This window comes from Peromyscus californicus, unplaced genomic scaffold, assembly GCF_007827085.1.
Source record: "Peromyscus californicus insignis strain IS unplaced genomic scaffold, ASM782708v3 Scaffold_16__1_contigs__length_79575227, whole genome shotgun sequence".
Taxonomy (NCBI): Eukaryota; Metazoa; Chordata; class Mammalia; order Rodentia; family Cricetidae; genus Peromyscus; species Peromyscus californicus.
Window position 1 is genome coordinate 12,144,048 of NW_026294458.1, and position 27,604 is coordinate 12,171,651.

A 27,604-nucleotide genomic window follows, 5' to 3' on the forward strand; every position below is an offset into this window, starting at 1 on the left:
TACTTGAAAATGCTGGAGAAATGAGGATGGATGAGTCTCAGACCTCCATAACCTAACCCACATCGGGTGTCCTGACAGAAGGACCATGTAGGATAACAAAAGGGGCAGGTGTCCACAGTGGGAGGCAAAGAGCAGCGAAGGACTTCGTGGAAAAGGTGAAGCTCAGTGAAGCTATCCCTTGGTTTTCTGGGGGACTGCTCCAGACTCCCCCGGGATCCCCAAATCCAGGGATGCTCAGGTCCCTTATAAAATGGCTTTGAGTTTCTATAACCTATATTCATCCCCCATATAGTTAACTAATTTCTGCATTATATGTAGTCTAAAATATAATGTAAATACCATGTAATGATGGTTACACTGTCTTGCTTAGGGAACAGTGATAAGAAAAAAAAAAGTCAATACATGTTCAGTGCAGATGCAATTTTCCACCTAAGATTTCTGACCTGAGCTTGGGTGAATCCATAGAAAAGGAATCCAGGGATATGAAGGGCTGGCTATTCTGAGGTATTTAAAAAAAAAAAAAGAACGTCACTGGATATAGCAACAGGAGAACATTCCTGGCAGGGACTGCACTGTGAGAAAGGTCATGGAGTGAGACCACGTGGGGAGAGCTGAAAACCTGTTGCAGGTAGAACTGGATGTGTGAGTAGAGGGACTGGCAGAAGATGGTGTGTGTGTGTGTGTGTGTGTGTGTGTGTGTGTGTGTGTGTGTGTGCTAATGAATGTGTGCGCGCGCTAGTGAGTGGGAGTGGGTGCCAGTGAGCGGGGTGGAGGGCTTGGGTGGTGGGTGGGCACTAGAGAAGGAAGACACAAGGAGTAAGTCAGATCCTGAAGATCTTGAAGATCCTCTTCAAGAGCGTGTCTGTGGCATTAAGCAGGAGAGTAACATTGGATTTCAGTTTTAGAAGGATCACTCAACATTCCAAAGAGCTTTTCATGCCACAGGAAAACGTCTCTGACTGAACAGCAAAGGAGAGCAGGATTTAAAATCTAAATACTATGATACGTTATTGGCCAAGAGTCTGGAAGAAACACATGAAACACCCAGTGTATCCAGACGATGATCTCTGTTTAGACCCTTGTCATTGTCCCACTTTTTCCTGCATAAGCATAGAATGCCTTCATCACGTTGTTTCAAAAGGGAGAGCATCCCTTTGACAATCACATGGAGATGCCAAACTAACATCCAGGAGGGACCGACTGCAGCTGTGTAGGCGGGAGGGGGCTTTTCAGCCTCAATCTTAGACTGTGGACTCTAGAAAGAAGGCTCCATGCTGAGATGTCAAAGCTGGGTGCAGGGCAGGCCTCAAGGGACTATGCTGTGGCCTCCGGAGTGGGGATCAAGGCTCATCCAAGGAGATAACAGGGTAGTCGCTGGCCTAGCACCACTCAGCACGCTAAACAGTCCCCTCTTATATTATAGAAACTTCTTCGCCACACCCTTAGGATAGGCATTATATACTGGGTGGGAAGAAGTGGGGAGAGAGGGAACAAGCGGAAGTGGAAATAAAGCAAATGCTGGTTGGTGAGAGTAGAAAGAAAGGAAACTTTGGCCTGCTGTTGGTAGGAGTGAAGGATGGGATGCAGTTACTAAAGAAATGAAAATGAGAACCATCACAAGATACAGCGCTCCAGCTGGGCATGGCGGTGTGCACCTTTAACACAGCACTCGGGAGGCAGAGACAGGTGGATCTCAGTGAGTTCGGGGCCAGCCTGGTCTACAAAGCAAGTTCCAGGACAGCCAGGGCTACACAGAGAAATCCTGTCTCAGAAACAAAAAACAAACAAACCAAAAAAAAATTCTACCACTTGCCACATTTTGGATAAACTTGGAGAACATGATGCCAAATGAAATAAGCCAGATACAGGGAGAAGAATATCACATTATCTCTCTTATAAAGGAAATCTTTTTGAAGGGTCAAGTTTACATGGAGTTAGAGAATGAAACAGAGGCTACCAGAGGAGGGAGGGGAGGGCGGGGGGGAGGGACGGATGATAGAACTCAACAGTACCAGGGTACAGATGTGTGGCATAAATCGTTCTAGAGATATAACCCACACGCCAAAGGCTGCACTTAACATTATGTTATATATGTTCATCAAATAGATTTAGGAGTTCTTGTCACACAGAAAATAACCATGTGAAATAACAGCTATGTTAACTTGCCTCTCAGTATAGTGAACATTTTACTATTCATACATACAAGCATACAGAACCTCATGTTGGAAAGCTTCCATTTAGACACTAATGGACTTTTAAAGATTTGTAGACTATCCCCCCAACAAAAAGCATCAGTGCTAAGCCATTCTCACTAGGGTTGGCTACAGGGCATCTATCTACACAGTGAAAAAACTGAGGTGTGGGATTTCCAGGCAAATGAAACTGCAGGTTGGTGATTTGTGGTTTTAAATTTTTGTTGGAATTCTAACCTTTCCTATTCTGAACCTTAGGAAGCCTTACCAGAAGGGTGCTAGACGACCCAGTTCCTGAAAACATATACCACCAGAATGAATATGACGGGGCCATTGCTTCATCTCCTCTAGATTCCAAGCTTGTACTAACTCTACAGGACTCCTGACTGAACTGTTGATTGATGTAAAGGGACGGCAAAACCCAGACACAGACATAACCTGGCCTGAGCCACATTCTGCCACGAGGCTACTACCCTGAGGAGGTTAGTGCTCTCAAAGCAGGAGAGCCAGCGGGTAGTCTTGCTGAAGCCGATGTGTCCATTTCTCAGGCCACCAGGGAGACTAAACTAGAGCTGCCACTGGCCAGCCCTGCTACCCTGGAGGTGAGTGATTATCAAGACACGTCCACCAGGCCGTGAGAGTGGAGTGAAGTGCTTGGGTGTGCCACCTATAACAAGCACTAAGAGGGGGCTTTCTTCCTGGAGGTTCAGTCCTGTGTACCTGGCAGATGGCAGAACCCAGAGGGCTCTAAGGCCACAGTAATAGACACTAGATTCTCACCCGGCCAGGAAACTATGGCTCCTTAGACTTGTAGAATGAAAACAAATGGAATCATCTACTAAACTATTGCCCTGTAACAGTCACCCATCACCAATCTCCTGGCTGACAAGTACTAAGTTTCCACACACCCACACTAGGTCTTGGAAGCCAGAGACAACACAGTTCTTTTTTATTGCCCTAAGAGCTAACATCTGTAGATGCCTGCTTATCAGTGTGTGAAGTATGGCCATGCCTATGCAATCATCTTTACTCTCTTGAGATTAGATTCAGGCCAACAGATTCATCATCATCAGGAGGAGCCCAAGAGACCAAGTCACTTTCCCGAGTAGACAAGTCACTTCTCTGGGGCTCTGTTATCAGTAGAAGCACGGGACTGAAACCTTCACTTTCTAGTTCCTCACAAACTTGCTACCAGTTATAGGAACCATAGCTGTTAAAGAATAAAAAAGTCATAGCAAGACTCACATGGGTGAGTGGTGGTGCATACTTTTAATTCTAGCACTTAGGAGGCAGAGGCAGGCAGATCTCTGAGTTCAAGGCCAGCCTGGTCTACAGAGTGAGTTCCGGACAGCCAGGGCTACACAGAGAAACCCTGTCTCAAACGCAACCCCTCCTCCCCCGCAAAGACTAACATGGGGAAAGCAGAAAAAGTGTTTGTTTCTGGCTCAGAGTTCAAGAGAACCCAGAAAAAGTAAGCTCTGCCCAGGGAGGTGTGGGCATGCTCTCATGGTAAACCAATACCCAAGCTATAGACAAAGCCAGCAAGGAAGAATTCTGAAGGGTCCATCATGCCCAGGACTTACCGGTGGAGACTCTCCAGGGATTTATCTACATTGGAGGCAAGCCTGTGAACCCTACTTGCATCCTCCAGTAGAAGCTTATGGGCAGCTGATGTGGAACCAAGGTGTAACCAAGACCAAGGGGCTGTACTGGGGCAGCCCTTGGACCTAGGGCATGGGAGATCTCAAAGCCCTTGGGTAGAGCTAGGGAGCCACATGAATTCTAAGTGAATTTGATATCATTGTTTGAACAATTAATAGAGAAAAGCAGATAGGCTCTGGACCAAAATAAACTCTTGTAAAAATGGAATCAGACTCTTAACTGGAAAGAGCTCTGTTGGTTCTTCCTCCTACCACACTAAGACAGCTCCCTCCAGGACCAGGTTCTGTCCTCTGGAGCAAGTGTCAGACCAACCTCTGATTCCCACAGCAGCACTTCAGGTATTAGAAGACAGCCTCCTCACACGCTTCTCCCCAAACCTTAGTTCCTTCAGCTGTCATTTAAATAATATGGATGGACCACGTGGTACTGGCCACTTCCTCCAGGGCCCTTCCCGTTCTTTTAAGAACATGCTAGATGACTGCATTTAGAAATGAATAGATTACTCACACATAGCTCATCAAGGTGTGGCTGAATGGTAGTTCAATGGCACCACTGGCTTTTGACCTGCACACTGGACTTTGACGGGACAAGTCTGTGACATTACTGTCGCCACACACTCTGAACTTTAACTGAACAAGTCTGTGAGACCACTGGCTACTCTGTCAGCCCCCTACGCTGCTGGGCTCCATCAAATTAACCCCAGGACTTTTTATGGACTCTGAGACTCTTTCTTTAAAGTGAAAAGCTAATGAGGAACCAATGGGAATATACCTCGGAGGTAAAAACGCAACTTAAGTGTTCTCACACTTGGCTGGAATAGCCTCCGTTCACTGTTACTCTGTGGCCACACCACAGTGGGTTGCTCCATGGCTGTGCCACGGTGCGATGGGATAGAAAGGAGGGGAAAGGAGAAAGAATCAAATTTTGGTGAGAAAATTCTAAGAAACCAAACCACCGCCTCCTCACTCTTTTCTTCATATGGGTTCGATTTCTTTTTTTTTTTTTTGGTCTTTCGAGACAGGGTTTCTCTGTGTAGCTTTGCACCTCTCCTGGAACTCACTTGGTAGCCCAGGCTGGCCTCGAACTCACAGAGATCCGCCTGCCTCTGCCTCCCGAGTGCTGGGATTAAAGGCGTGCGCCACCACCGCCCGGCGGGTTCGGTTTCTTATGTTACGCTAGAGACATCTCTGTGATTGCGGGCTCCATGTAGATCTTCAAGAAGCAATTATTGGTGGGAGAAGCTAATGCTCTTCCTATGGTAAACTCACCACAGAAAGGGCGTCTATTCAGTAGCTGTTTATTGAGAGCCAGTGACTGGGCCTATGAACTCCGACCTCACCCCATACTCCCTTTTCTCTGGGACATTTGCCCCTGTGGGGCATCTCAATAATTTTGCTCATGTCTCTAACACTGGACCCATAAACTGATCACATAAACCAGGGACCAACAGTGTGAAGGCTAGTAATAGTAAGCAGCAGGGTAAAGGTCACCCCAAATAGAAGCAGATATGAATTTTTGAAACAAGTGTCCATGAAGAACTTATTAGGTGTAAAGACTACTATATATTAACGGAAGAAAAAGTATACTAACTCAAATAACTTATGAGCGGGGGAGAAAAGTCACAAATGCAAACGTTCAGCTATTTTAACAGTAAGAACTGTCTCTGACAGCATGAAGCTGTGGGAACTGCAGTGAGACTTCGGAGGACATCTGGCCAGGACTAGTAAGGGAAGCCTTTGTGAGAGATGAGACTGGGTGGGACCCTGAAGGACTACTACTATGCATTAGATAAGCAAAAATAAGAGGGAGAACATTCCAGAGAAATGGGGGGGGGGGTGACAGGAACTCCGAAGAAGAAAAACAAGCGTATGACTTTGTAAAGTCAATGTAGTGTCCGCAAAATCCACAGGGAGAGATGGCAGGAAAGTGGACAGCCTCCCCAAAGCCACCCTTTACAAATACCATTTATTCTCTAGTCGCAACCATGAGGTGAGGCGGCTGGCCTGGGAGAGGATGCTCCACGGTCCTCCAAGCCCCAGGCCAAGTGGAGGAGGGTTAGTGGCAATGATCAACAAACCTTCCCAGCAGAAGTCTGGTGGAAGAATGGTAAGTTAGCCAGATGAGAATCGCAGGAAAAGCCAAACGGTTGGACCACAGAGAAAGACAGCAAGATGCTTCAAACTGCTGTCCTGTTGCTTACACTCATAAAAATACGGGGCCAGAGGGACAGCCCCATCCGAGTGACCTGCCTGGGACGAGCGTGAGCACACCACTGAAATCCTGAGCCAGCTCAGGCTAATTGCCCTTCCTTCTGGTACTATGATTGGCCCATAAGACAGTCACAAGCTAGATCAGTCGTTAGTGGCTCATGTTTCTTTTCCCCCCCCCGTGTGACAGCGATACATTTTGACTCTCCTAATTTTTCGTGGCAAGGTTACTCACACATGACCCTACTCTTTTATAATCAGTGGTCTAACTTCTAAGACTTGGTAAACAAGAAAGTCTCCAAACAAAATTGCCTGGTTCTTTAAAAAGCCCAATCCATATTCTGTCTCAGCAGCACATGACACTGGCTTCAGGGCTAGCCTGAGACACATCAGTCAGTGACTGAGGGCCACATGTCTAGGGACCAGCTGGTCAGTTTCAGCGAGGCGTCTTTATTTGCTCTGGAAACTCTCCACCTTTCATGCACCTCAACCCTAAAGGTCTTGCGGGTTCCCTATGTGGACCCCACATAAAGCTGACAGGGCTCCTGGGGCATGTTTTTTTTTTGTTGTTGTTGTTTGTTTTTTTTTTTTTTTTTTAGAAACCACCATTACATGAAATGATTCTACAGGAGGAATAAGTGAAATGAGGATTTGGTTGACTGGTTTGAGGCCCTGATTGAGGCCCTGGGAGCCACACGGAGGTGAGACGTGACCCACAACGGCCTCCAGGGTGCCCACTTACCAGCTTGCTTTTGACCAACTTTTCTATTGCACTGACAAGGTCGGCGGCAGTAGGTACTTCAGTGGCAGCCTGCCGGGCTGCTAGCAAAGAGGAGGACTGCAAGACAGTGGACAGCAAAGGAAAAGCAGATTAGCCAGAAATGAGCAACAGCAGCTAGGAAGCAAACCAGACAGTCCGAAGCTGGAGCAGGCCAGGAAAGCACAGTTCTGTGTTCAGAGGACAGAGTCGACAGACAGACAGACAGGGGCGGGCAGCCGGGTATACGGAGGCCTACATACCCCTTCTTAGGAATTCTGGTCACTAGCAAAGTACGGGTGGGCCTGGTTCTCCTTAAGGGCTGAGGGGAGGGGTCGCTGAATCCCCCCAGGAAACCTACAGGCAAGGACTATGCAGACGGATGGGGAACTGCTGTGAGGGAGATCAGGACTCAGCCTTCTGTGGTAGCCCACTGCGGTTCCATGGTCTGGAAGGTATGGACTACTCCAGCCTCAAATGTGTGTGAAGGAGATAAAGTCCTTGTTTTGCTACAGCCTTAGCTGGGGAATCATCACTGTGTGTCGAGCAAGCTGGACACCTCTCCCCATATCTTCTCCCTCCCTTTCCTTCTCATTTACACACACACACACACACACACACACACACACACACACACACACACACACACACGGCACTGGTAAGGCTCCCCAAAGTAAGTACTAAAAGGAGTTGTGTGTCACGTGCTGGGACTCCCAGAGACTACCCTGCTCACAGCAAAGGGAGGTTCAACTACAGGTCTCTCTGTGTCCTTCCCCTGGACCAGTGGCAGAGCTCTGTGTAGTGGCTGTTTGTACAATGGCTGGGTATTTCTCCCACACACTGAAGGACAGTCGTCTTTGTTTATTCCTCTGCTTGGTTTTTCCATCTTCCACCGTCCTGAGGGGAAGCTGGGGGAGAGATGGTTAACTGCATCCATGTATGTGCTTCTGGTCCAGTGGATCGGGGCAGAGGGCAGTGGTGTTCCCAGACTGGGACATGAGGAGAATGACCGTGAGTATAAAAAGAGCTATGTCCTGGGCTTGACCAGGCTTCACTTTCCCCCTTCAGGTTAGGGGAAGAGTTCCAAAAAGGACTTTTAAGTGTTTGCTTCTAAGATTGGAGGAGAGCAAATAAATGCCAATTAAGAAAGATATAACACCACTCTTCTTTATCTTTTGGGAGAACGCAGGAAAACTTTCTTGGTTTGGAAAACCAAGTTACCATCTTTGATTTAGCAATCCTACTTCTGAGAACTCATTCCAGGGTCGGATGTCAGAAGGACAGACACTGCATCTGCACAGTGATCTTCAGGGGTATTACTCAGAGGCACAAAGACCGGAAACACCTTAGGCTGTCACACACAGGGCCGGTCATAACAATTACGGAGCATAAAGTAATAAAATAGTCTCCGGCTATGGAAATTACAGTTACACAGGTAAAACTGATGAGATTCTACAGAGCGGGGAACGGATACAAAGCACACGTCATACACACAGTGTAAGTGGGAAACATCCATGCACAGGAACAAAGGACAGATGACAGGGAGAACGAAGGAGTCAGACATTAAATGGTTGGACTTTAAGAAGCTCCTGCCGGGGCTGGTGGGGCATACCTGTGATCTTAATACTCAGTAGGGAGAAGGACTGCAGCAAGTTCAAGGCCAGCCTGGTCTACAAAATGAGTTCCAGGCCAGCCAGAACTACACAGTGAGTTTGTCTCCAAAAACCAAAATTGTTTTAATAAACCCAACTCTACTTGCTAGGAGTACTGAGACTTATCCCAATCCCAGATATTCTAACAAAAACCCAGTGGACTAAAATCAAACAGGCCAGTCTGGGGAGAGAGCTGACGTTTCTAAAATGGGACCGCCGCTGCAAGGTACAACGTTTGACGAAGAAAAGGACCACATAGATGCTGGGGTAATCTGTATCCTTAGTTAAAAATTATCCAGGAATTACCTAACACCCATTCATCCCCAACGAACTGTTTGAGGGGACTAGGAGAGGGTTCGTGACCTTTCTGTTTTATGCAGGCAACGGAACCTGGGAACTCCATCCCCCTCCCTCCCTCACACACACTAGTATTGTTCATAGGATGTTTTACAAGGGTGGGTGGGGAAGCCAGCAGGCTAGTTCCCATGAAGGTGAAGAGCAGGTGTCTTTGCCTGTGGCCATCACTTTGGGCACAATGTCATGCTTCTGTTGTTTTCTTTCCCAATGTCCCAGAGTCAACTGGCCCTAGAATCTTGGGTCCACACATCTCTGTAGAAGGAAACACTAGTGTGTGCTTCTTAGGGTATGTATCATGGCAGGCAGCCACATCTTATTCCCTGGCTGTCCCTCTAGCCTACAGAGCAAGACTTTGAATATTTACTGCAGGTTAACAACCAAATGCAAAGCAGACAGACTCGAAATAAAAAAAATGCCAGAACACCCAGAAACAGAAGTCTGATACTATATACACGCTTGGCCTGCTGACTCCAAGGAGGCTTTTCCAGTACAGGACACAGGGCAGAACACAGTGAGAGCCAGAGACAGCCAGGCCAGCTGCCACGACTACCACAAAACAACACTCTGGAAGAGAACGGGAAGTGCAATCCAATGCTGGGACTTCCATGTCAATGACCAGAGCCCTAAGTACAAGCCACTTTTTCAGAAGGCAAGAAAAACCCAGTGGAGAGCAGGCTTGGCTCTGAGGGAAGCAAGGCCAGACAACACAATAGAAGCTCCAGCTGGGCACGGTGGCCCATGCCTTTACTCCCAGCATTAGGGAGACAGAGGCAAGTGTATCTCTGCGAATCTCAGGGGCCAGCCTGGTCTACATTGTGAGTTTCTGTCCAGAAAAGGCTACATAGTGAGACCCTGTATCAAAAGAACAAAAAGCGGCCCTATATGTTCCAGGTCAGTGCCTGGGAGTCACGGTCACTGGAATCGAGCCTCCGCTCCAAACAAGCAGAATGACCTAACTGCCGGGGCATGTCATTGGACAGGGACCTTTCCAGCACCAGGGAACAGGGCATTTTACAAAACAAAGGGCCAGGGCAACAGGCATGCTTTACTCTTCCGTGCTTGAGGAGACCCTTCAACTACTAGCGGCTCCACTCCGCAGGCTGAGACGGCCAGAGTTTTAACGGCATTGGCTCAAGCAGAAGCGACTGCAATTAGGCATTCAGAACTGAATGCAGAAGACAGCTAAAATACAGGTTATCCGTCAGCCATCACACAGTGATTGACACCTGGAGCCCTCACGGATTCCTTTTTTCGAGACCAACAGTTCCTTTTAGGATCTGCTGCCTGCAAATATAGCACCATGACCCTTCACCAACAGCGTGCGTTTCCAGGCAGATTCCTACTTTAACCGGACTTGGAATATCCCTCCACTGCCCAGAACAAGGTCACGCCTCTGGAACTGTGGGAGAGGACACCTACTAACCAATAGCAGCATCTACACCCCTGTAGGTCCTCCAGGGAAAAGCACTAATGGGGAGGGCAGCACTCTTCCCCGTCTCTCATACTCAGGAAGAGAAGTCTCAGCAGAGGTCCTACCATCTCGTCCTGGGTGGGGTCGTTGTCAAAGATCTTCATGGGCGGAGGAAGGGGTGTGTGTGACTCTTCATCTGGCTCATCTTCGCCCCAACCCTTCTTGCTCTTCTAGAACAAAAGGACACCATTAGGTACCGCTACATCAACAAAAGAAGCCAGAAGTTCAGGACTTGACATTGAAACACTTTTTTTTCCCCTTAAGAAGAAATAGAAAGGTACAAAGTTAAAGGACTAACTTTTTAAATTAATTTTTTTCTTCCCTCCTTTTCCGCCCCCCACTCTTTTTCCCCTCAAGAGTCCAGGCTAGTCTTGAACTCACGATGCTTGGGTCAGCCTCTCAGGTACTGGGATTACAGGAACGTTATGTGTCACCATGCCAGGACTAACTTCAAATTTTTCCGAAAGGCTGTTAAACTACCATCCAAATCTCAGCAGGGTTTGTGCCATTTCCAACTTGAGAAATGGCAGAAAGAACAAAAGTACAAGGTGGAGTCAATTATGCACCAAGAAGACTCTCTTAGCTCCACCAGTCATTGGAAGAGGTTAGTTATGCACATAAAACAGGCATTTTATTCCCCAAGCCAGACCACATCGCCTATATTTTCATTACAGAATCTCAGCTCTGCGAGAACTCAAGAGATTATCCAGCCTTGCTTCTTGGCTAAAACCCAGTTCTCTGTGACTAATGTGAGGTCAGAAGATCTCATGATGGCCCATTTCATCATCATCAGCTGTCCATCAAAGTTCCTCACTGAGCTGCAACCTTGTCCACTGTGACCTTCATGTACTCTTCACAGCTATCCCTCTGTGATACCTTATTTAATCATTTGCTTATTTGTTCATTCATTCACTCATTCATTTGATTATTTATTTATCCACCCATCCATTTATTTATTTGTTTGAGATAAGGTCCCACTGTGCAGGCCTAGCTTTCCTAGAACTCAACACATAGAGCAAGCTGGCCTCGAGTTCAGAGATCAGCTGCCTCTGCCTCCGAAGTACTGGGAACTAAAGGAGTGCATCACCATGCGTGAGATCCACAGCACCCTTTACAGACAGTAGTCAAAACACTTGACTACAGCTCAGCCTCTGGTGTTCTGAGGGACGCAGTCCCAAGCCTTGCATTCTTACTCTCTATCTGGCCAGTTCTGATGCCATCCTCAGTAGAGGCTGCCTCCTCTCTGGTCAGGACCTATCTCTGAACGTGGCCAATCTTCCTTTCTGTCTACCTGATAGTCTCAGCGTTTCTCAGTCTCTGAATGGGGCACCAACCAAAGCAGTCAAGTCTCGAGAAAGTTCAAGACGACACAGTACTAGAGACGGTCGATCTGCTTGATTACATGCCCGTCAGAGAAGCATGTCAGAGGTCTCGTGGAGAGAGCCGGCCCTGGCAGGTACCTCGTCAGCGCTGTCTCCCTGAGGGGTCGTCTCGTCCCCAGGCTTAGGCGATCCCAGGTCGAAGCTCTTCCGCCCATCGCGCACTTTTTTCTGCTTTTTGATGTTTCCGTCTGCTTTCCCGCTGTTGAGCCGACGCACGGGGCTGGTTAGCCACTTTTTAAGGGTGTTGGTGGAGCGCTTGGGACCAGGGGAACTGTGGATGGAGTTCAGGGAGTGCTGAGACTGAAGGTTGGCCACAGACTCGGACTTGCCTCCATTTTCACTTGAGGAATGAGGGTAGGAATCTGAGGAGAAAGGACAGACGGAAACATCACGTCAGAAGCTGCTAAGACAGGCGTTTGAACGGCGAGCTAAAGTAGCTTCATCCTCAGGAAGGTAGGTCCTCAGGCAGAAGGTCACGGCCAGCTGTGGACCAGGCAAGAGACAGCAGTAACATTTGACCCTGGCTCAGTGTTCACATGTGAGAAGCCATTCCAGGTTTTATGGGAAGAGGAACACACCGGAGACAAAGGCTCCTGCTTCCATGGAGGTTAGGTTCCGGTGGGAAATACAATAGACCATGACAGCAACAAAATAAATAACGTGGAAAGCATCATAGATAATGAGAAGAGCCATACTTTAAAAAATAATAATAAGGTCGGGAAATGCAGTGGGGAATGGAGGGCGACAGTTAATGGTAGCTCAGGCAAAGTCTCAGGACTTGGTGTCTGCACGTAGTCCTAATGATGGTGAGAGACGAGCCATGTGGTCATTTGACACAGGGCAACTCAAGCAAGCAAAAGTGAGCACATATAGATGCTCGAAGGTGGTATGTGGGGTACGCCAGGGATGGCATCAGTGTAGTGAGAAGGGGAACAGTGTTACCATGGAGGCCAGTGAAGCAAACAGGATGGACCACCAGAACTTGTCTTATTTTATTATTATTAATATCATAATTATTATTAATAATACAATACAAATACTATTATTATGGCTTTGGTTTTTACCTGCAGGGGAAATTCTTAGAGGATGGATACCATCTATCATATGGACTAAAATGTCATTCTTATTTCTAATTGAGGACAGCAGAAACAGACTGTCTAGGAGGCCACCATATTCCTTTCGGCTGAGGGACGCTGGTGGCTTAGGGGATGGTCCCAGTGGCCATCAGAAGGGATTAGATTCTGGACATGTTTTGACAGCAGGACAGGCAGAGCTTTCTGACAGACTGCATGACATACGAACAAGAAGAGTCAGGATAACTTCATTTTTACCCAGAACAACTACTAGGATAAAGTGTCTGAGGGGGGACAGAGCATGGGAAGAGTGGCTTAGAGGGGAGACAGAAAGGAGGCCAGCGGTGGCCATCTCTGAGATGCTTTTAGACGGGTCCTAGCAGACAAGCTGACTAGGGGCTGGACTTCACGTCTGCAGCTCGGGGCAGACAGCACTGGGGGCTGGAGGTGACCGGGGTTTGTCAGTGAAGCGATCGCACTGGAAGCCACGAGTGAAAACACCAAGGGGCACAAGCATGGGGGAGGGAGAAGCCTGGACCCTCAGCAAGAAGCAGGAGGATGAGAAGACAAGGGAAATGTCAGAGAGACCGGGGAATCAATCGAGAGTAGTAGCTGGCCATGGAGGCTGCATGTGGAAAAGCATTCCTACGGAGGAAGAAGTCAGCTGTGTGAAACACTCCTCGACAGGTCAAGGGTACTGACCAAAGACTTGAGCCTTCAACTTAGTTACAGAGACGTCACTGGCGGCTTGGCTGAAAAGCAGCTGTAGTGTGACGGAGGGGGCCAGCCTGATTACACTGGGTGGCAGAGAATGGAAGAGAGGAAGGCAGCAGAGTGCACAGAGAATTTTTGTTTTGTTTTAAAGGGACAATGATTGCAGATCAAGAGAGTTTGTTTTGTTTTGTTGTTTTTAAATAGGAGAAATCAGCATAATGTCTGTAAGCTGCCATGCCATTTGTTGACTATCTCAATGTTTTAATGAACTTGCAATAGCCTAAGCATTTTACACGGACCATCTTATTTCATTCTTGGACAACATCATGGGCTCATGGGGGTGGGGTGGGGGTAGTCTGATTATCTTCATTTTAGGGAAGAGGAAACTGCCCATTTAGAGGCATCAATCAATTTGCCCAAGGACATACAGCTCCCAGAGACAGGGTGAGATCTGTATGCCATTCAGTCAGACTTGAGCAATAAACTTTGCTACTGGCCCTTCATGCCTTTCCATGCCCAGTGCATCAGTTTCCACCGACCACAGGCAAAGCAAACCCAGGGAAGCCACGCTGTTGGAGTGGGACAGCTAGGAAAATCACGGCACAGGAGACGCATGTAAGACAATCCCTAGTTAATTCCTCCAGTTCCTGACGTCTGAATACCTGCTCATCTTTGAGGAGACCAGCATTAGATGTACAGAGTTTAGCCTATAAAATATCATGACTAACCCAAGGACAAGATTTTAAAGTCTGCTTCAGGTGTCATTACAGTTCCTACTGCTCAGTGAAGCTGGTTTCTTTTGTTTGTTGGTTTTTCTAAGACAGGGTTTCTCTGTGTAGCCCTGGCTGTCCTGGAACTCACTCTGTAAACCAGGATGATCTCGAACTCACAGAGATCCACCTGCCTCTGCCTCCCGGGTACCGGGATTAAAGGTGTGCGCCACCATCACCCAGCCAGAGACGCTGTTTTTTTGTTCTATTGGTGTTGAAAAAACTAGGCTCCCTAGACTTCTAGATGTTGCACAGTAATACCAGCATATTGGCACCCAGTCAAGTGCCAAGCAAGAATTACTAACCAGCAACAATGTCACGGAGAATGTAGTAGACAGTGAGTTCTAAAAATACAAGACACAGGCCGCATTTTCATTGACCTCTCGTCTAGCTACACACGCTCCCATGCACAATGGCAGAGAGGAGCGGACAGAGAGAAAAGGAGGACAGAATGTCAAGACAGAGCACAGAAGATAAAGATGTTTTCACAAAGCAGTGAGTGATTAATCGCCAGCAGGCTGGTATGGCCAGACTTGCCTGATAAGTGAGCAAAGTTCAGGGGAGGGTCATATCTGTGTAGGAGGGACTGGCCTGGAAAGGTTTAAGGGAAGAGACGTTTGGGAGGGGGTGTTCCCCAAAGGTAGGATAATGAGAACAAATGCACAGTCAGGGAGCTGGAAATAAGTTAACCAGTCCAAGGCCTTGGTAGGGAATAAGATCAGTGGGGGAGAAACTGGGTGGAAGGAAACATTTGTGGAGACATTAGATTATAAATTTAATATGAACTTCATTATGAGATTCTGGTGGGAAATGACGTGACAGAAAAAAAAAAGTAGTTTTTGTTTTTCAAATTAATCGGGCAACTCTATACAACTATCTTGGGAAGAAGGGACTGGAATCCAGATGGTCCTATGAGGACCATGTGCTCAGGCTAGGGAATATGATACTCTTAGTGTCTGGGAGACAAATTAGAGGTGACTGTGTCATGAATGCTCATCATTGCCATGGTCCTGAGACAGCTGACCTCCACCTCAGCTCCAGTTTGTATGCTGGTATTTAAACCAAGAAAATGGCTCAATATTTAAACAGTGTTCTAGTGACTTTTCACACCTACTCTGAGACTGAATCACATTTTCCTGGGTGATTCTGCCCTAGACTTGGACAAGAGATCTCATCTGGCCTTGGAAACCTTCAAGCTTGGATGAAGCTTATGGAGCAGAAAAGAAAATCCTGAAACAAAGTTAGAAAATGCATTTGCCAATACGGAGCTGCTCCCAGCATCTCTCAGGGTCCGAGACCCTGAGCTCCATGATGGGGCTCGCTGAGCCTTGGCCCTGCTGGGGCCTTTCTTGGGAACTCTTAGGGATTTGTGCATATTTTGGAAAGCAGCAGCAGAATATGTGTGTTTAGAAGCACAAACACAGAGCTCCTAAAATTCCATGGTACAAAGGAGAACCTACCGAGCTGCTCTGCGCACGCGGGGGACATCTGGGGATTCACTGGTACCTCTTTAAGGACAAAGATGTAATCTTATCTCAGAAAATTCCTCACTGGCTGTGGTCTGGTGTGTGTTGACATTATTTCTCAAGTGTTTGGTATGGGTGATAAGCATCTGCAGTTGCACTGATACAAAGAAACAGGACCTCTCTGCAGATAAGTGGCAGGTTCTCCTCACTCACTAGGCCCCCAGGGATGCAACTGACTCCAGGGTTTCCAAAGGTAGATTTATAGCATGTGCCCTGCCGGCAAAGCGAGAGGCTCAGCCACACTAACTTCTCTTTCGCAACCAAAGCAGACAAGGTTCCAGGGCAAATCACGGCCTGGCTTTGACATTCACAACTGTGTCTTAGGAATGGCCATTCCTCTTCCCCCGCTGCTACTGGTTTCTGCTTTTTATGCTTTATGTATAAAGTAATGGCAAGGGTAAAGACAATGAAAAAATCCAAAATATTCTCAACGCTGTTTCAAGTGTGTTGTAGGTAAACAACAGGAGTCATTTAACTGTGGTCTAAGCAAAATGGGAAATCCCAGTTGGAAGTGATTTTTGATTCATCCTCTAGCCAGTGCTCTATCATAAAGACAGGGCCATTTTCAAATCACTTTTTGGAGGGGAGGAAGATGGGGTGGAGGAGACAGGGCCTCACTACACAGCCTTGCCTGGCTCGGAACTCACTATGTAGACCAAGCTGGCCTCAAACTCACGGAGATCTGCCTGCCTCTGCTGAGTGCTGGGATTAAAAGTGTGCGCCACCTTGGTTGGCCTAAGTCACTTTAAATGCCTGGTTATGAAAGAATGTGGACTCATTGGACAAAAAAACAGCCGCCAAGTTAACCGTCTCTTCACGGTTATACACCCTCACCATCTCTATAAAATGGCTGCAATTAGTGAAACGAGTTCCCGATAGAACAGTTCCTGTGGCTGATCTGCATCAACCTCAACAATAACGCTGTTTCTCACCCAGTCATCAGAGTTGGGGCAGGTAACGTGCATTATGATTCCGACGTTAGGAAATAGAAAATGAGAGTACTTCGGCAAACCAAGGACTGTAGTCAGGGGCGGAAGCAAAATGCAAATCCAGACTTTGCGTTTGCAATACACACCTTCAATCTTATTCCTCTCTGTACGTTCATCCCACATATTCCTTTAGCCTCTAAGAGTATGGTATGGCTATCTAGTTGCTAGTCTATTCAGCATTTTAAATATAAACTTACACATACATTGTTTAAATGATAAACTTTCAGTGTTGCAAACTATCTTCAAAAAACGGGTCAAGCGACAAAGCCACTGTCACATACTAGTAACAAAGCTGGGACCAGAACCCAGGCACCCCTCGACCACTCAGGGCCTGAGGACAGGTGTCAAGTGAGTGGGAAGACAAATGCAACCGTGGACACTGTAGTCAACGAGACTCCCTGATCTGCCAGCTGCAACTTGTTTGCAAGATTAAAGATAACTAATTTCCCGAGGCAAATTTTACTATGAAATTTTTTTTTTTTTGGTTTTTCGAGACAGGGTTTCTCTGTGTAGCTTTGCGCCTTTCCTGGGACTCACTTGGTAGCCCAGGCTGGCCTCGAACTCACAGAGATCCGCCTGGCTCTGCCTCCCGAGTGCTGGGATTAAAGGCGTGCACCACCACCGCCCGGCGAAATATTTTTAAATAAAGAAAAATATAGAAAAAAATGACATATCATTAGTTATTATAAATGTACACATTTTGACATATGTGATTCAGCTATTTTTAAAAATATGAAATGTTTCGGAATTAGTGGAAGATGTCTATTTTCACAGTGTCACACCCTTCTTCCCCATCCCAGAGTAAAAGTCAATTCTGAGGTTGGTACGCCTCATTCACATCCATGCTGTTTATATAAGCAAATATGGTCTTGTTTGTATTTTATAGAATCATAATATAGACATTATTTTGCAACTTGCAAATCTCCCTAGCTCACTCAGCACATGAAACTTTAACATGGGTCATTCCCTAGAGATGCCAAGTTCCTCCTTCTCCGTGGGTCGCCCTCAGAACAGGAGCTCTGATGGACTTAGGCTAGGGCAGATGAACAACCGGAGGTCAGGGTCTCAGATGTTTAATCAGTTAGATTAAAACTGCCTGCCGGTGTTGTCAGCGTCCCCCTGGGGCCAAGGTTCTGTCATTCCAGACGTTTTAGTCACTGTGTAGCATGAGTCCAGCAGCTCAGAGGGTAGTGCTGTCTGCTGCCCTGAAGATGAAATCTGGGAGAAGCCAGGACCGCGCGCGGGCTCACTGCAGGCATCCTAACGTCCTGTCTAGGCAAATACCATCTTTGCCCACACCAAGCAAAACAGAAGCTACTGTAAAGAATAGAGGTGGCAGCAGACAATGGGGGAAATTTGCTACATCTAATATAATACAGCTCATTCTTAAATTCTGCCTCCCAGTGATGAGCCTTGCTTTAGTTTCCCTCCATGGCAGGTAGAGGACTACATCTCCTTGGCACAAAGAGAAAACAGTTCTACTAGTTGTGGGTTTAGTGTCCCCAAGGACCAAAACAGTATACTGAAAGGGCTAAACTGAAACCCAAGGAACACGGGAGTGGAAAAAACGAACTCCGATTCTCTATTCCCAACTCACGTCTCACACCAGACACACACGGTTGTTTCTTACACACCAAGCAATCAGTCCTGTCATGGAACCAGTTAGGCACCCCCGATTCATGTCACTTGGGGCACGGTCAGCCTTAGAGAAGGCATTAGTTCCCATAGGTTGATGGCTTAGTCCCCGGATCTGCTCTCCACTGCCACCTCAGATGCCAATCACAAGCCCCAGGTTGTCTGACCCATGCTTCTATCTACTGGCCACAGACTGAGATTCCCACAGCCTTCTTTTTGGGCTTGATTAATTTACTTCAGTGGCTCTCAGGACACGGGGAAACAATGCTTACTGGTTTATTGTAGAAGATTATCGAAAGACACAAACTAAGAGATTTTAGGACACTAAAGGTGACACTCCCATCTCCTCTTTAGATGGACCGTCTCCCAGGCACCTGCTCGCATCAGGCTACCCAAACGTTCTCTGAACTCCACTCTCTTTCTCTTTCGGAGTTTTTAGGGAAGCTTAATTCCATAGATGTGATCAACCAAATTGCTGCCAACATAACCTTTAGCCCCTCTCCTCTCCCCAGAAGTTGTGGGTGAGGCTGACAATCCCAACTCTGTAATCCTGCCGTGGTATTTGGGTGACCTGAACCCATTGGGAGGAACTGCCAGGCACCAGTTAGCTCACTAAGAATCATTACCACTTTGGAGATTCCAATGACTTTAGGAGGTGTATGCTGGGAAACAGAAGAATGAGGAATGTTTATCAGAGTCTATGTATGTATAAGGTGACTTCCGGAGGATTTCCTATGCTGTGCTGAATGGCACCTCTCAAGGTTGGAAAACACATTTTCAATCCATTCTTCTGCAGTCCAGTGATTGCATTCAATCACACCAACATCGTATCTCCATATAATGTATAATAATGTATCATTGCTAAAACACACAAGATCTAGTTGTTGTTTTTTAGACAGGATCTTGGTGCGTAGTTTTGGTTGGCCTGCAATTCACTCTGTAGACCAAGCCGGCCTCAAACTTATAGAGATCCACCTGCCCCTGCCTCACAAGTGCTTGGAGTTAAAGGTGCACACCACCACACATGGCTAGCTTCTCAATATTAACTTTTACATGTGTAATGTAGATCAGCAGTTTTCAACCGGTGGGTTTTGACCCGTTTGGGGGTCAAACAACCCTTTCACAGGGTTGGCTAAGACCATCGGAAAACACAGATATTTACATTACAATTCATAACAGTAGCAAAATTACAGTTATGAAGTACAACAAAAATAATTTTATAGTTGGGGGTCACCACAACATGAGGAACTGTATTAAAGGGTCACAGCATTGAGAACTACTGCTCTAGGTGGTCATTAGGTCTATAAGCATATAAATATGGTATTTATCATAATATTGTATGGGAAACATTGACTCCAATGGCTAAAATAGAAAACTCCAAAGATTCCTAACATTGTGACATGTTCACAGAAAGATCCTTTAGCCTTCTATGCTTTGCCTAAATTTGGCTCCAATAATACAGAAAGAGTTGTAAATCTAGCCTATGGCTTTCCACGCCTTGAGCTGTAAGGCCGGTCATGTCAATACATTGCCTGCAGAAAAAGTACGTACACAGACATCCCTGCTTTCTCTGTCTTTCTAGAAGTAACCTACTTAGTATTTTTCACACTGGAATGTACATCTAGAGAAGGCTATATGACAGTCAGAACAAGAGTAAAAATTCTCTGGATGATAAATACATATATATATATATGTTTGTAAGCACGTGCAGTACAGACCTATTAGTCAGTATGAGTATGTTCTGCGTGGCCTATGATAATGAGCTGGTCAGGTCTTTTAGGGGTATGTTCATCAAAGCCAAAACCCTAGTTACATATTCAGCAGAGGGCCTGATGCTGTGTACCACCAGCTCTTGGTGTGGCTGGCTTCCCAGCAAACCATCTGGTTGGCATCATGATGCCTAGGCCGCTGAGTGCTGGAGAATGAAGGAAGCTGCTACGGAGCCAGCCGTGGGAACTGAAGCGGAGGGAGAAACCTGGCTTCACGGTGATGGGCACTTGCTGCCATTGCAATCATCCCTCTGCAGTTTAGCCTGCACTGGGCAAGCTCACCATGGCACAGGATATCCCTCCCCATGCTTAGTCCGTCTCAGGTCTCAAACACACAATGCAGGACCCTGCTCTCACGGACGGCACCAAAGCTCTTGTGCTAGCTTCAAGAGTCTCTTCTCCATTTAGTGTTCTACCAGCCCATCACTCTTTACTGAGACTTGGTATCTTTATAAATGTTGTATATTTAAATTCCTATACATTTAACATTGGTGTCTGGTTTTCCTCATTGGAGTACAAAATCATGGGCCACTCTGAACCCTGAATCCTCGGTCCTGGGTTCCGTCTCAGTTCACTTCCACTTAGTGACATCTTCCTTTGGCGCGTGCTGCTGTTCCGGCCCCCAGAATGCAGACTGGAGCCACAGAACTGATTCTGAATGCAGCGGGACCTACACAGGACAGGCATCCTTCTACCTCCACAGCCCTTTGTAATGTCAGCTCTTCACAGGACAGTCTTTGCCGACAGTCTTCACAGAGAGGAAGAGTCAACACCTCTGACTCCATCTCCGTGGGAGGCTCCTGACTTGTGTCCTAATTCAGTCCAGATTCCCCTCAGCTACTGCTGACTCTGTCCATCCACCACTTCAATCCTCTTCATCCCATGCTTTAGCTCCTGCCGAGCTGCTGCCAGAAGCAGAAGGGACAATGATAAAGTTCCCAAGCGCCTGTCCTCAGGGTCTCCTTGGTCTCAGTTTCCCTTGCATCATTTCTGAGACAGAAGTGGAGAAAGGGAAACCCTCAAAGGGCACTGAATCCCATCCTTCCCCAGACAAGTACGTCCTAAACTTTAAGGCTCCGTGGCATGTACATGTTGTCATATCGATTCCTTTTCATTGGGACACCATCGAGCTGGCTTTGGAAGTTGAGGGCTGGAAAGCCCCCTGTCTCCACTGACCGGTGGTGGATTTAGACGCTTGACTCATCACATCAGGTAGAGGGCAGTGAACACTGTTCTGCTGCTCCCCGAGGGTAAATATTCTAGATGTTCCTTCAACCTCTGTAGCCATCTCGTTCTCCTGGATCTGGCCACACACTCTGGAAAGGGAACACAAACTCCTTCCAGACTGCTTCAAGGTCTTAAGAACTGTTCAAATGAGCCAATAATTGAACATGGTACAGCTTTACCAATTCTGACCTAAGAAAGGATGCACCATATTAGCATTAAAAACCAAAAAAAATCTGAACAAAACACAACACCAACAAACCAACAAAAAGAAATACCATACAACCCAGCAAGCCGCTCTCTTGGGGCAGTCTCTTATGACCCAACAATCCTTCTGGGGAAATACCAAAGAAAATGAAATCACAACCTTAAAAACATATCTATATCCCAGTGTTCCTTGTAATATCGTTCACAATAATCAAGACAGGAAAACTGTGGTTTTTGACAAATGTATAACACATACATATTATGCATATATTTATATAATATAATATAATTCAGTCTTTAAAAAGGAAATTTACCTAATTGTCACAGTATGAATGAATCTGAAGGACATTAGACTAAATGAAATAAGCCACACACAGAAAACAAGTATATTACTTAAATGTGAAATCTTTAAAAAGTTATGCGTGTGTGTATTGGAGGGGAGCAAATATATCAGAGAAAGAGAATCAAACGGTAGCTACCTGGTGCGGGGAGTGAGATTAAGGTAAGAAGAGAGATGAAGGTCAGGGGCCCTGAAGTGACAGATCCGTGGATGAACAAGTCTAGAGGTCCAATAGCTTTTCGGCCTTTTGGCTAAGTTCAAGTGAAGTCTAGAGGTCTAAGGCACAATGTCAGGATTAGCATTAATAAAATTGCTGCTGAATGAGTAGACTTTAGTTGTCCTTGCCGTAAAAGAAGGGGTAACGCTGAGACGATGGCTAGGCTTCTGTTTCACCATAGTAACGATGTCACTATCTATATGTATCCCATAAAAATTGTGTCCTACATCTTAAAAAATATACAACAAAATTTATTCAGAAACAAAATAATAGTTTATACTTACAGGTTATTGATAGGACGATAGGAATTAGTAGATAAACAGGAGATGAGGTGGCCTGAAACTCATCTCTAGAGAGCATATGAAGGTCATCCCATCACCACACATGGTACCAGTCAAGCTCCAGGGCTGGGGTGGGCCTCATCAGGGTTCCTTCTCTCTATCTACTGCCTTTCCAAGCTGCAGACCTGACAGGTGAGCTGGCTCTCCCTGGTAAAATAGGGTTGTTCCTGGGTCTAGTGTGTATCCTAAGCCTTCACACCAACCTGGAAATCAGTTCGACAAGCTCTCCAAAGCACTGCTTAGCCTGCTGACTCACACAGCAACACCTTCCCTTCCTCCTTTTTGGAGAGTGTGCGCACACACAAGTTTAACACTGCCACACCACGTGCTACAAACGACTCCCACGGGGGAGGGGGGCAAGGCTAGCTCAGTCTCTTGCCTATCACGGGCTCTTCACCAAGATTTTTGCACTAGCATCTTCATGTGTTGTCTCTGTCAGTCACTGCCCTCCTTCAGCTCATCCACTTGGGTCAACTCCATGACAGCCTCCGGACTGGCCTCTCTGCATCCACTGGATACACCTCTGCTACTATGGCAACCACACCACCTTCTTCAGCCACTCTTCCAACCCATTTGATCACCAAATGTCAGGCTGTCATTTCAGCTGCTTGGTCAGGCTAGAGTGCATCCTCTCAGCCCCTTGAGCACCCAGGCATGGGAATGGCGAGGTTCTCAAACTATGGTCTTTAGGCAAGGAGTATTAGTACCACCTAGGAACTGAGCAGAGAGGGAAAGTCTTGGGTCCTGCGGCAGGTCAGAAGCTGTGGGGGTGGCTCACCATGGGATCTGGGGGCATCTTAAGTTTGAAAATCACTATTCCATATGAAGGTTCCACTCTGGTCTAATCGCTCAGGCCAATGGACCAACCATGCTACATTTCTCCTGGCTCACCTGACCCTTTAGCTGTCCGCTCATTTGAAGCTGATCCAGGATATTTGAACAATTACACCCGGCCACTGTCCTTTTCTCTGACAGTATGTTTGTGCCATTCCTTGGGCACTGATAAATGCTAGTGTACAGTTTCCTTGCTGAGGAAGGCCCTTGAGGACAGAAGTATTACCCATCTCTGCACCCTGTGCACAAATTTTTTAGTCATTACATGGCCAGTGATGAACAGTGAAGGGCAAGAAAAGATAAAGCATGGGAGTGTGGGTATTTTTAGGGCCAAAGACCTCTAAGAAAAAGTCACTGTCAGTGTGGTCCCCGGAGACTTCGCAATGTAGCTATCAACATAGACTTCTGTTTCCTGTGTTCCTTAAGATGGCCAAGGTATTGCCCTTTTAAAGACAACCTAAATTAAGTCACTCGGTTGTCACTGTGGAACTTCTCAGAACCTTTAATACACCAGTGTAAGTGCTGCCTCCAGAGAGAAGGCAGCATTTAGCAAATTACTATTAATATGTCCTTGGACTCAGTGTGGCTGGCATAGGATCCAAATGTGAATCAGACTCCCGAGGATAGTGTCCTGACATCAGAGTTGCTGGTCAAATCCAAAACCTGTTGTAAAGGCCCAAGTAGGAGATAAGCTACAGTCCAGTTCAGTTATTTTAAGCTGATGTGCCACCCCATGAAAGCCTACCCAGAAGCCTGTGGGAAGCCCGCCTGGATTCAGGTGCTAAGGTGCCCTTTGGAGTAACCTTGCTCCAAGTAACTTCCAGAGGCTTCTCTGCAGGGACAGGGGAGGAGTTAGGAAGGGTGACTGGAAAGCTTAAGGCTGTCATTAAGTGCTGCTTAACCCAAATGCTGAAGTGGAAATTCTCCTAGGAGACAGGGAGACAAGAAAGACAAAACTGACCTCTTAGAGGAAAAAGGAGCTGGTTGAAGGTTAACAACTGCCTGCTTTCAGTGTCCTTTTTTGGTTATCTACAATCGCGTGCACATGTAAGTAGGGAAAGGAAATGTGAAGGTTCAGACTCTCCTGGCGTCACCTGATTGGAAATTCTGCAGTCTTTGCCTCTGCCACGCTTCTCAAGTACCTGCACCTAGTGGGTCTCCCCTAGGACCCACTCCCTGGACTTGGAGAAAAGCAACTTCCTCCTGCACTCGTGAGCACAGGGCTCTTGACACACAAGCACCCCTGTGCCTGTCCCTGCCTCCTCACTCCCAGGAATTCAGAGCCAACACTAAACCACACATGGCTAGGGAAGCCCACTGCCTGCCCCGGTGGGGCTGTGATTCACAAGACCGATCTCACCAACAGTGGCTCTTCAAGATCTTTTACTTTGACATCATTTCAGATTTGGAGAAAAGTTGCAAGACTACTACCAAGGATCTATATATACACCCAACCCCCCCCCTTTTGTCATCAGAATGAATTACACAGATTTCCCTTTATCTCCAAATATTTCAATGTATTTTTGACTTAAAGCAGAGCTGTTTTCTTACCCAGCTATAGTACAGTAAACAAAAGAGAACTTTTGCATGCTTTCTGTTCAGATGCCACCAACTCTCCTGATGTCCTTTACAGACAGGCGAGGCTTATCATGATCGTATACTTTTAATGAGGACAAAATAGCTACATTGCTGTATGCCCCTCACTTTGGGTTTGGTAGATGTTTCCTCATACTTGGATTTATGGTGTCACTGTGTAGAGAAAGCCTCACAATACTGCATCAGAGGCATGCAGTACAGATTTGACTCTTCTAACTTGGGTCCTCTGGCTGAAGTACTACCTGTCACTGGCACTGTGTTCTAACCCAGCAACTTAAATAGCACATTCCTGGAGCCTGGGCCTTTCAAAATCTGCGAACAGCATTGCCTTGCCTAACCCAGGGCGTCCACATGACAGCTTAGCTATACATAATGTTTGAGCATCATTACTATGTAAGATACTCAGCTCTGTTCATGAGACAGTGATCATAAACAGGAGGGCAGAGAATTTACTGCTTCGCTGAGGACAGAGGGAAAACATATAATGAAAGCTGTGACTACACTCAAAGCTAGAACTAGATTTTTAAAAATGAGTAACTTTCAATGAGCTAACAAAATAATGGGCTCTATCATGGCATTTCCACACATGAGTATTGTGTCCTTTCCTCACACCTGCCCTTGCTCTCCAGCCCCCACCCCCACACAGCTAGATTTTGTTAAAAATTTCCAGGTTTTGCTTGAAGCTACTCATATTTGAGTCTTTTGCGTCTCAGGAAAACAAAATGTGTCAAGTTGAAGTTTCCACATGCGACACACATATCTGAAAGCTAGCCCTAGCCCTTGAGTTCAGGTTTACAGCCAAAACATGAGCCTCTTCGGCGGATCTTGTAACTGTCATTGAAAATGATGTTGGGTTAGTTGGGTGGTGGTGGTGCACACCTTTAGTCCCAGGACTCAGGAGGCAGCGGCAGGTGGATCTGAGTTTGAGTCCAGCCTGGCCTACAGAACGAGTTCCAGGACAGAGCCTGGGATACACAGAGAAACCCTGTCTTGAAAAACCAAATACACACACACACACACACACACACACACACACACACACACACACACACACAAACTTTTGTGGGGAGGCAAAAAGTTCTGGCTGGATCAGTTGACTACTCCTGTTATTAATAAACACGGGAAGATCCTTGTGATAAGGAGCCGTGGTTGCTCTTGAACCTTGAGCAGAACACACTCACTGAGAAGCCACAGGCTGCACAATGTCAGTAGCATTCCAAGATCCTAGCAGGCAGTGGCACATTTCCATCCTCCCAGGTTCAAATGTAAAAGGCAGGAGAAGTGGCAGAAGGGTGAGAGAGGTGGATTGGTCGGACTGGCAAGAACCCTAGAGGCTCAAGTGCTGGCTTTGAGTGTAGGTAACAGAGAACCAATCAGCTAACTGTTCTAGCAAATAACAAGCCTTGGACACAGGAGAGCTGAATGGAGCTTAGATTGGGAAGACACCAGCAGACTCTGGGAAGGCCACTTCCAACTATACTTAGGTCTAGATGCTGCCCCATCAATCATCTACTTTCCTTGGGGCAGGTGAAACAAGGTGACACCTTGTTCTGTAGCCAAAAGCCAGTTCCCAAGATTTGTGAGCAGTATTTGCACATTTCCTAATCAGGAAAAACATCCAGGGTACCCAATGAGCTGTTAGCAATTAGAGTACTTATTTACTTAGGGCAAAGGTCAAAGCTTGGGCATCTTTAGGGATCAATCAGTGAGACACGCAGGAGAAACTGGACACTGGGCCGGCAGAAGTAAGGGCTGCGGTCTAATGGAGGGTGGAAGGTCTGCTAAAGATACTCTTATCTGTGTATTGTTCTAAAAAGATCCCTGAACTCTACTGTCAGACACCAAATGTCTGGGACCACGGGTCTGCAACTTTGCTTCCTTTGCCCAACGGTGGCAAGGCCTTCTCCTCACTAGCTTCCCAGGCAGTGACCTGGGTGGTGTATGTCCACCACCACAGGTGACCCTGCAGCGGGAACACACAGCTAGACCACTCCCACAGGAGCGCCTCTTTCCAGAAGCTTTGGCCCATGCTGCCTAGACTCTGCCCACTGTGATGGCTCCTCTATGACTTGAACGCTGGCTCTACTAATAAGTAACCTTCCTGTGGAGACGGTGCATTATGATCCGTTCATTCAACGACAGTTTATTGGGTGTCTTCTATGCACCCGGCGCTATTCCAGACGTGGGCTCTAGTCGTTCAGTAGACAAAAATCCCTGACGATGTTCCAGTTGCAGTAGGAGTCCAAACGGAGTTAGATAATAAATGAGTAAATGAATTAGAAAACCTGCCAGTCCTGAACAGTGTCTAGAGGATTAAACAAGTAGGAGAGGGCTTGGATGACGTCTCCAGAATGAGAAGTGATGTTTAACCTGAAGGCAGGAAGGAGGCAGCTATGTGAAGGGAGGGATAAGGTGGGAAGAGAGGAGTGAAGCTTCCTACTAAGGGCTCTAGTTGCACAAAGATCCGGAGGCAGCAATGAGTTGGGGAAGTTCAAGTCCCCTGAAGGAAGTCCTTGGTCTGGCGCGCAGTTATTCATGAAGGAACATGAAATGAATAAGAGGTAGAGAGGTAGAGAATGGACCTAGAGTTTTGTGAGACATGGTGGGGTACTAACTACATCTTAAGTATTCTAAGAAGCCAACTGTGTGGTTTAAAGGGGGTCGGTATTGGCTTAGGCAGTGAGATACG

The 27,604-nt window shown here is 46.7% G+C and overlaps 1 protein-coding gene across 23 annotated transcripts in view; it reads right to left on the reverse strand.

The window, feature by feature from the left end:
* Window positions 1–27,604, reverse strand: part of Kalrn (kalirin RhoGEF kinase) — a 612,231-nt gene that overhangs the window by 64,360 nt on the left and 520,267 nt on the right. For 13 of the 23 annotated variants that reach the window (XM_052740404.1, XM_052740397.1, XM_052740405.1 and 10 more), the window contains 3 exons: window positions 11,759–12,042; window positions 10,364–10,468; window positions 6,804–6,899 (listed from right to left, as the gene is read on the reverse strand). In XM_052740404.1, coding sequence (XP_052596364.1) covers window positions 6,804–6,899; window positions 10,364–10,468; window positions 11,759–12,042 — 485 coding nt within the window. The remainder of the gene's footprint in view (window positions 1–6,803; window positions 6,900–10,363; window positions 10,469–11,758; window positions 12,043–27,604) is intronic. The other 10 variants (XM_052740400.1, XM_052740398.1, XM_052740396.1 and 7 more) reach the window with 3 other exon arrangements.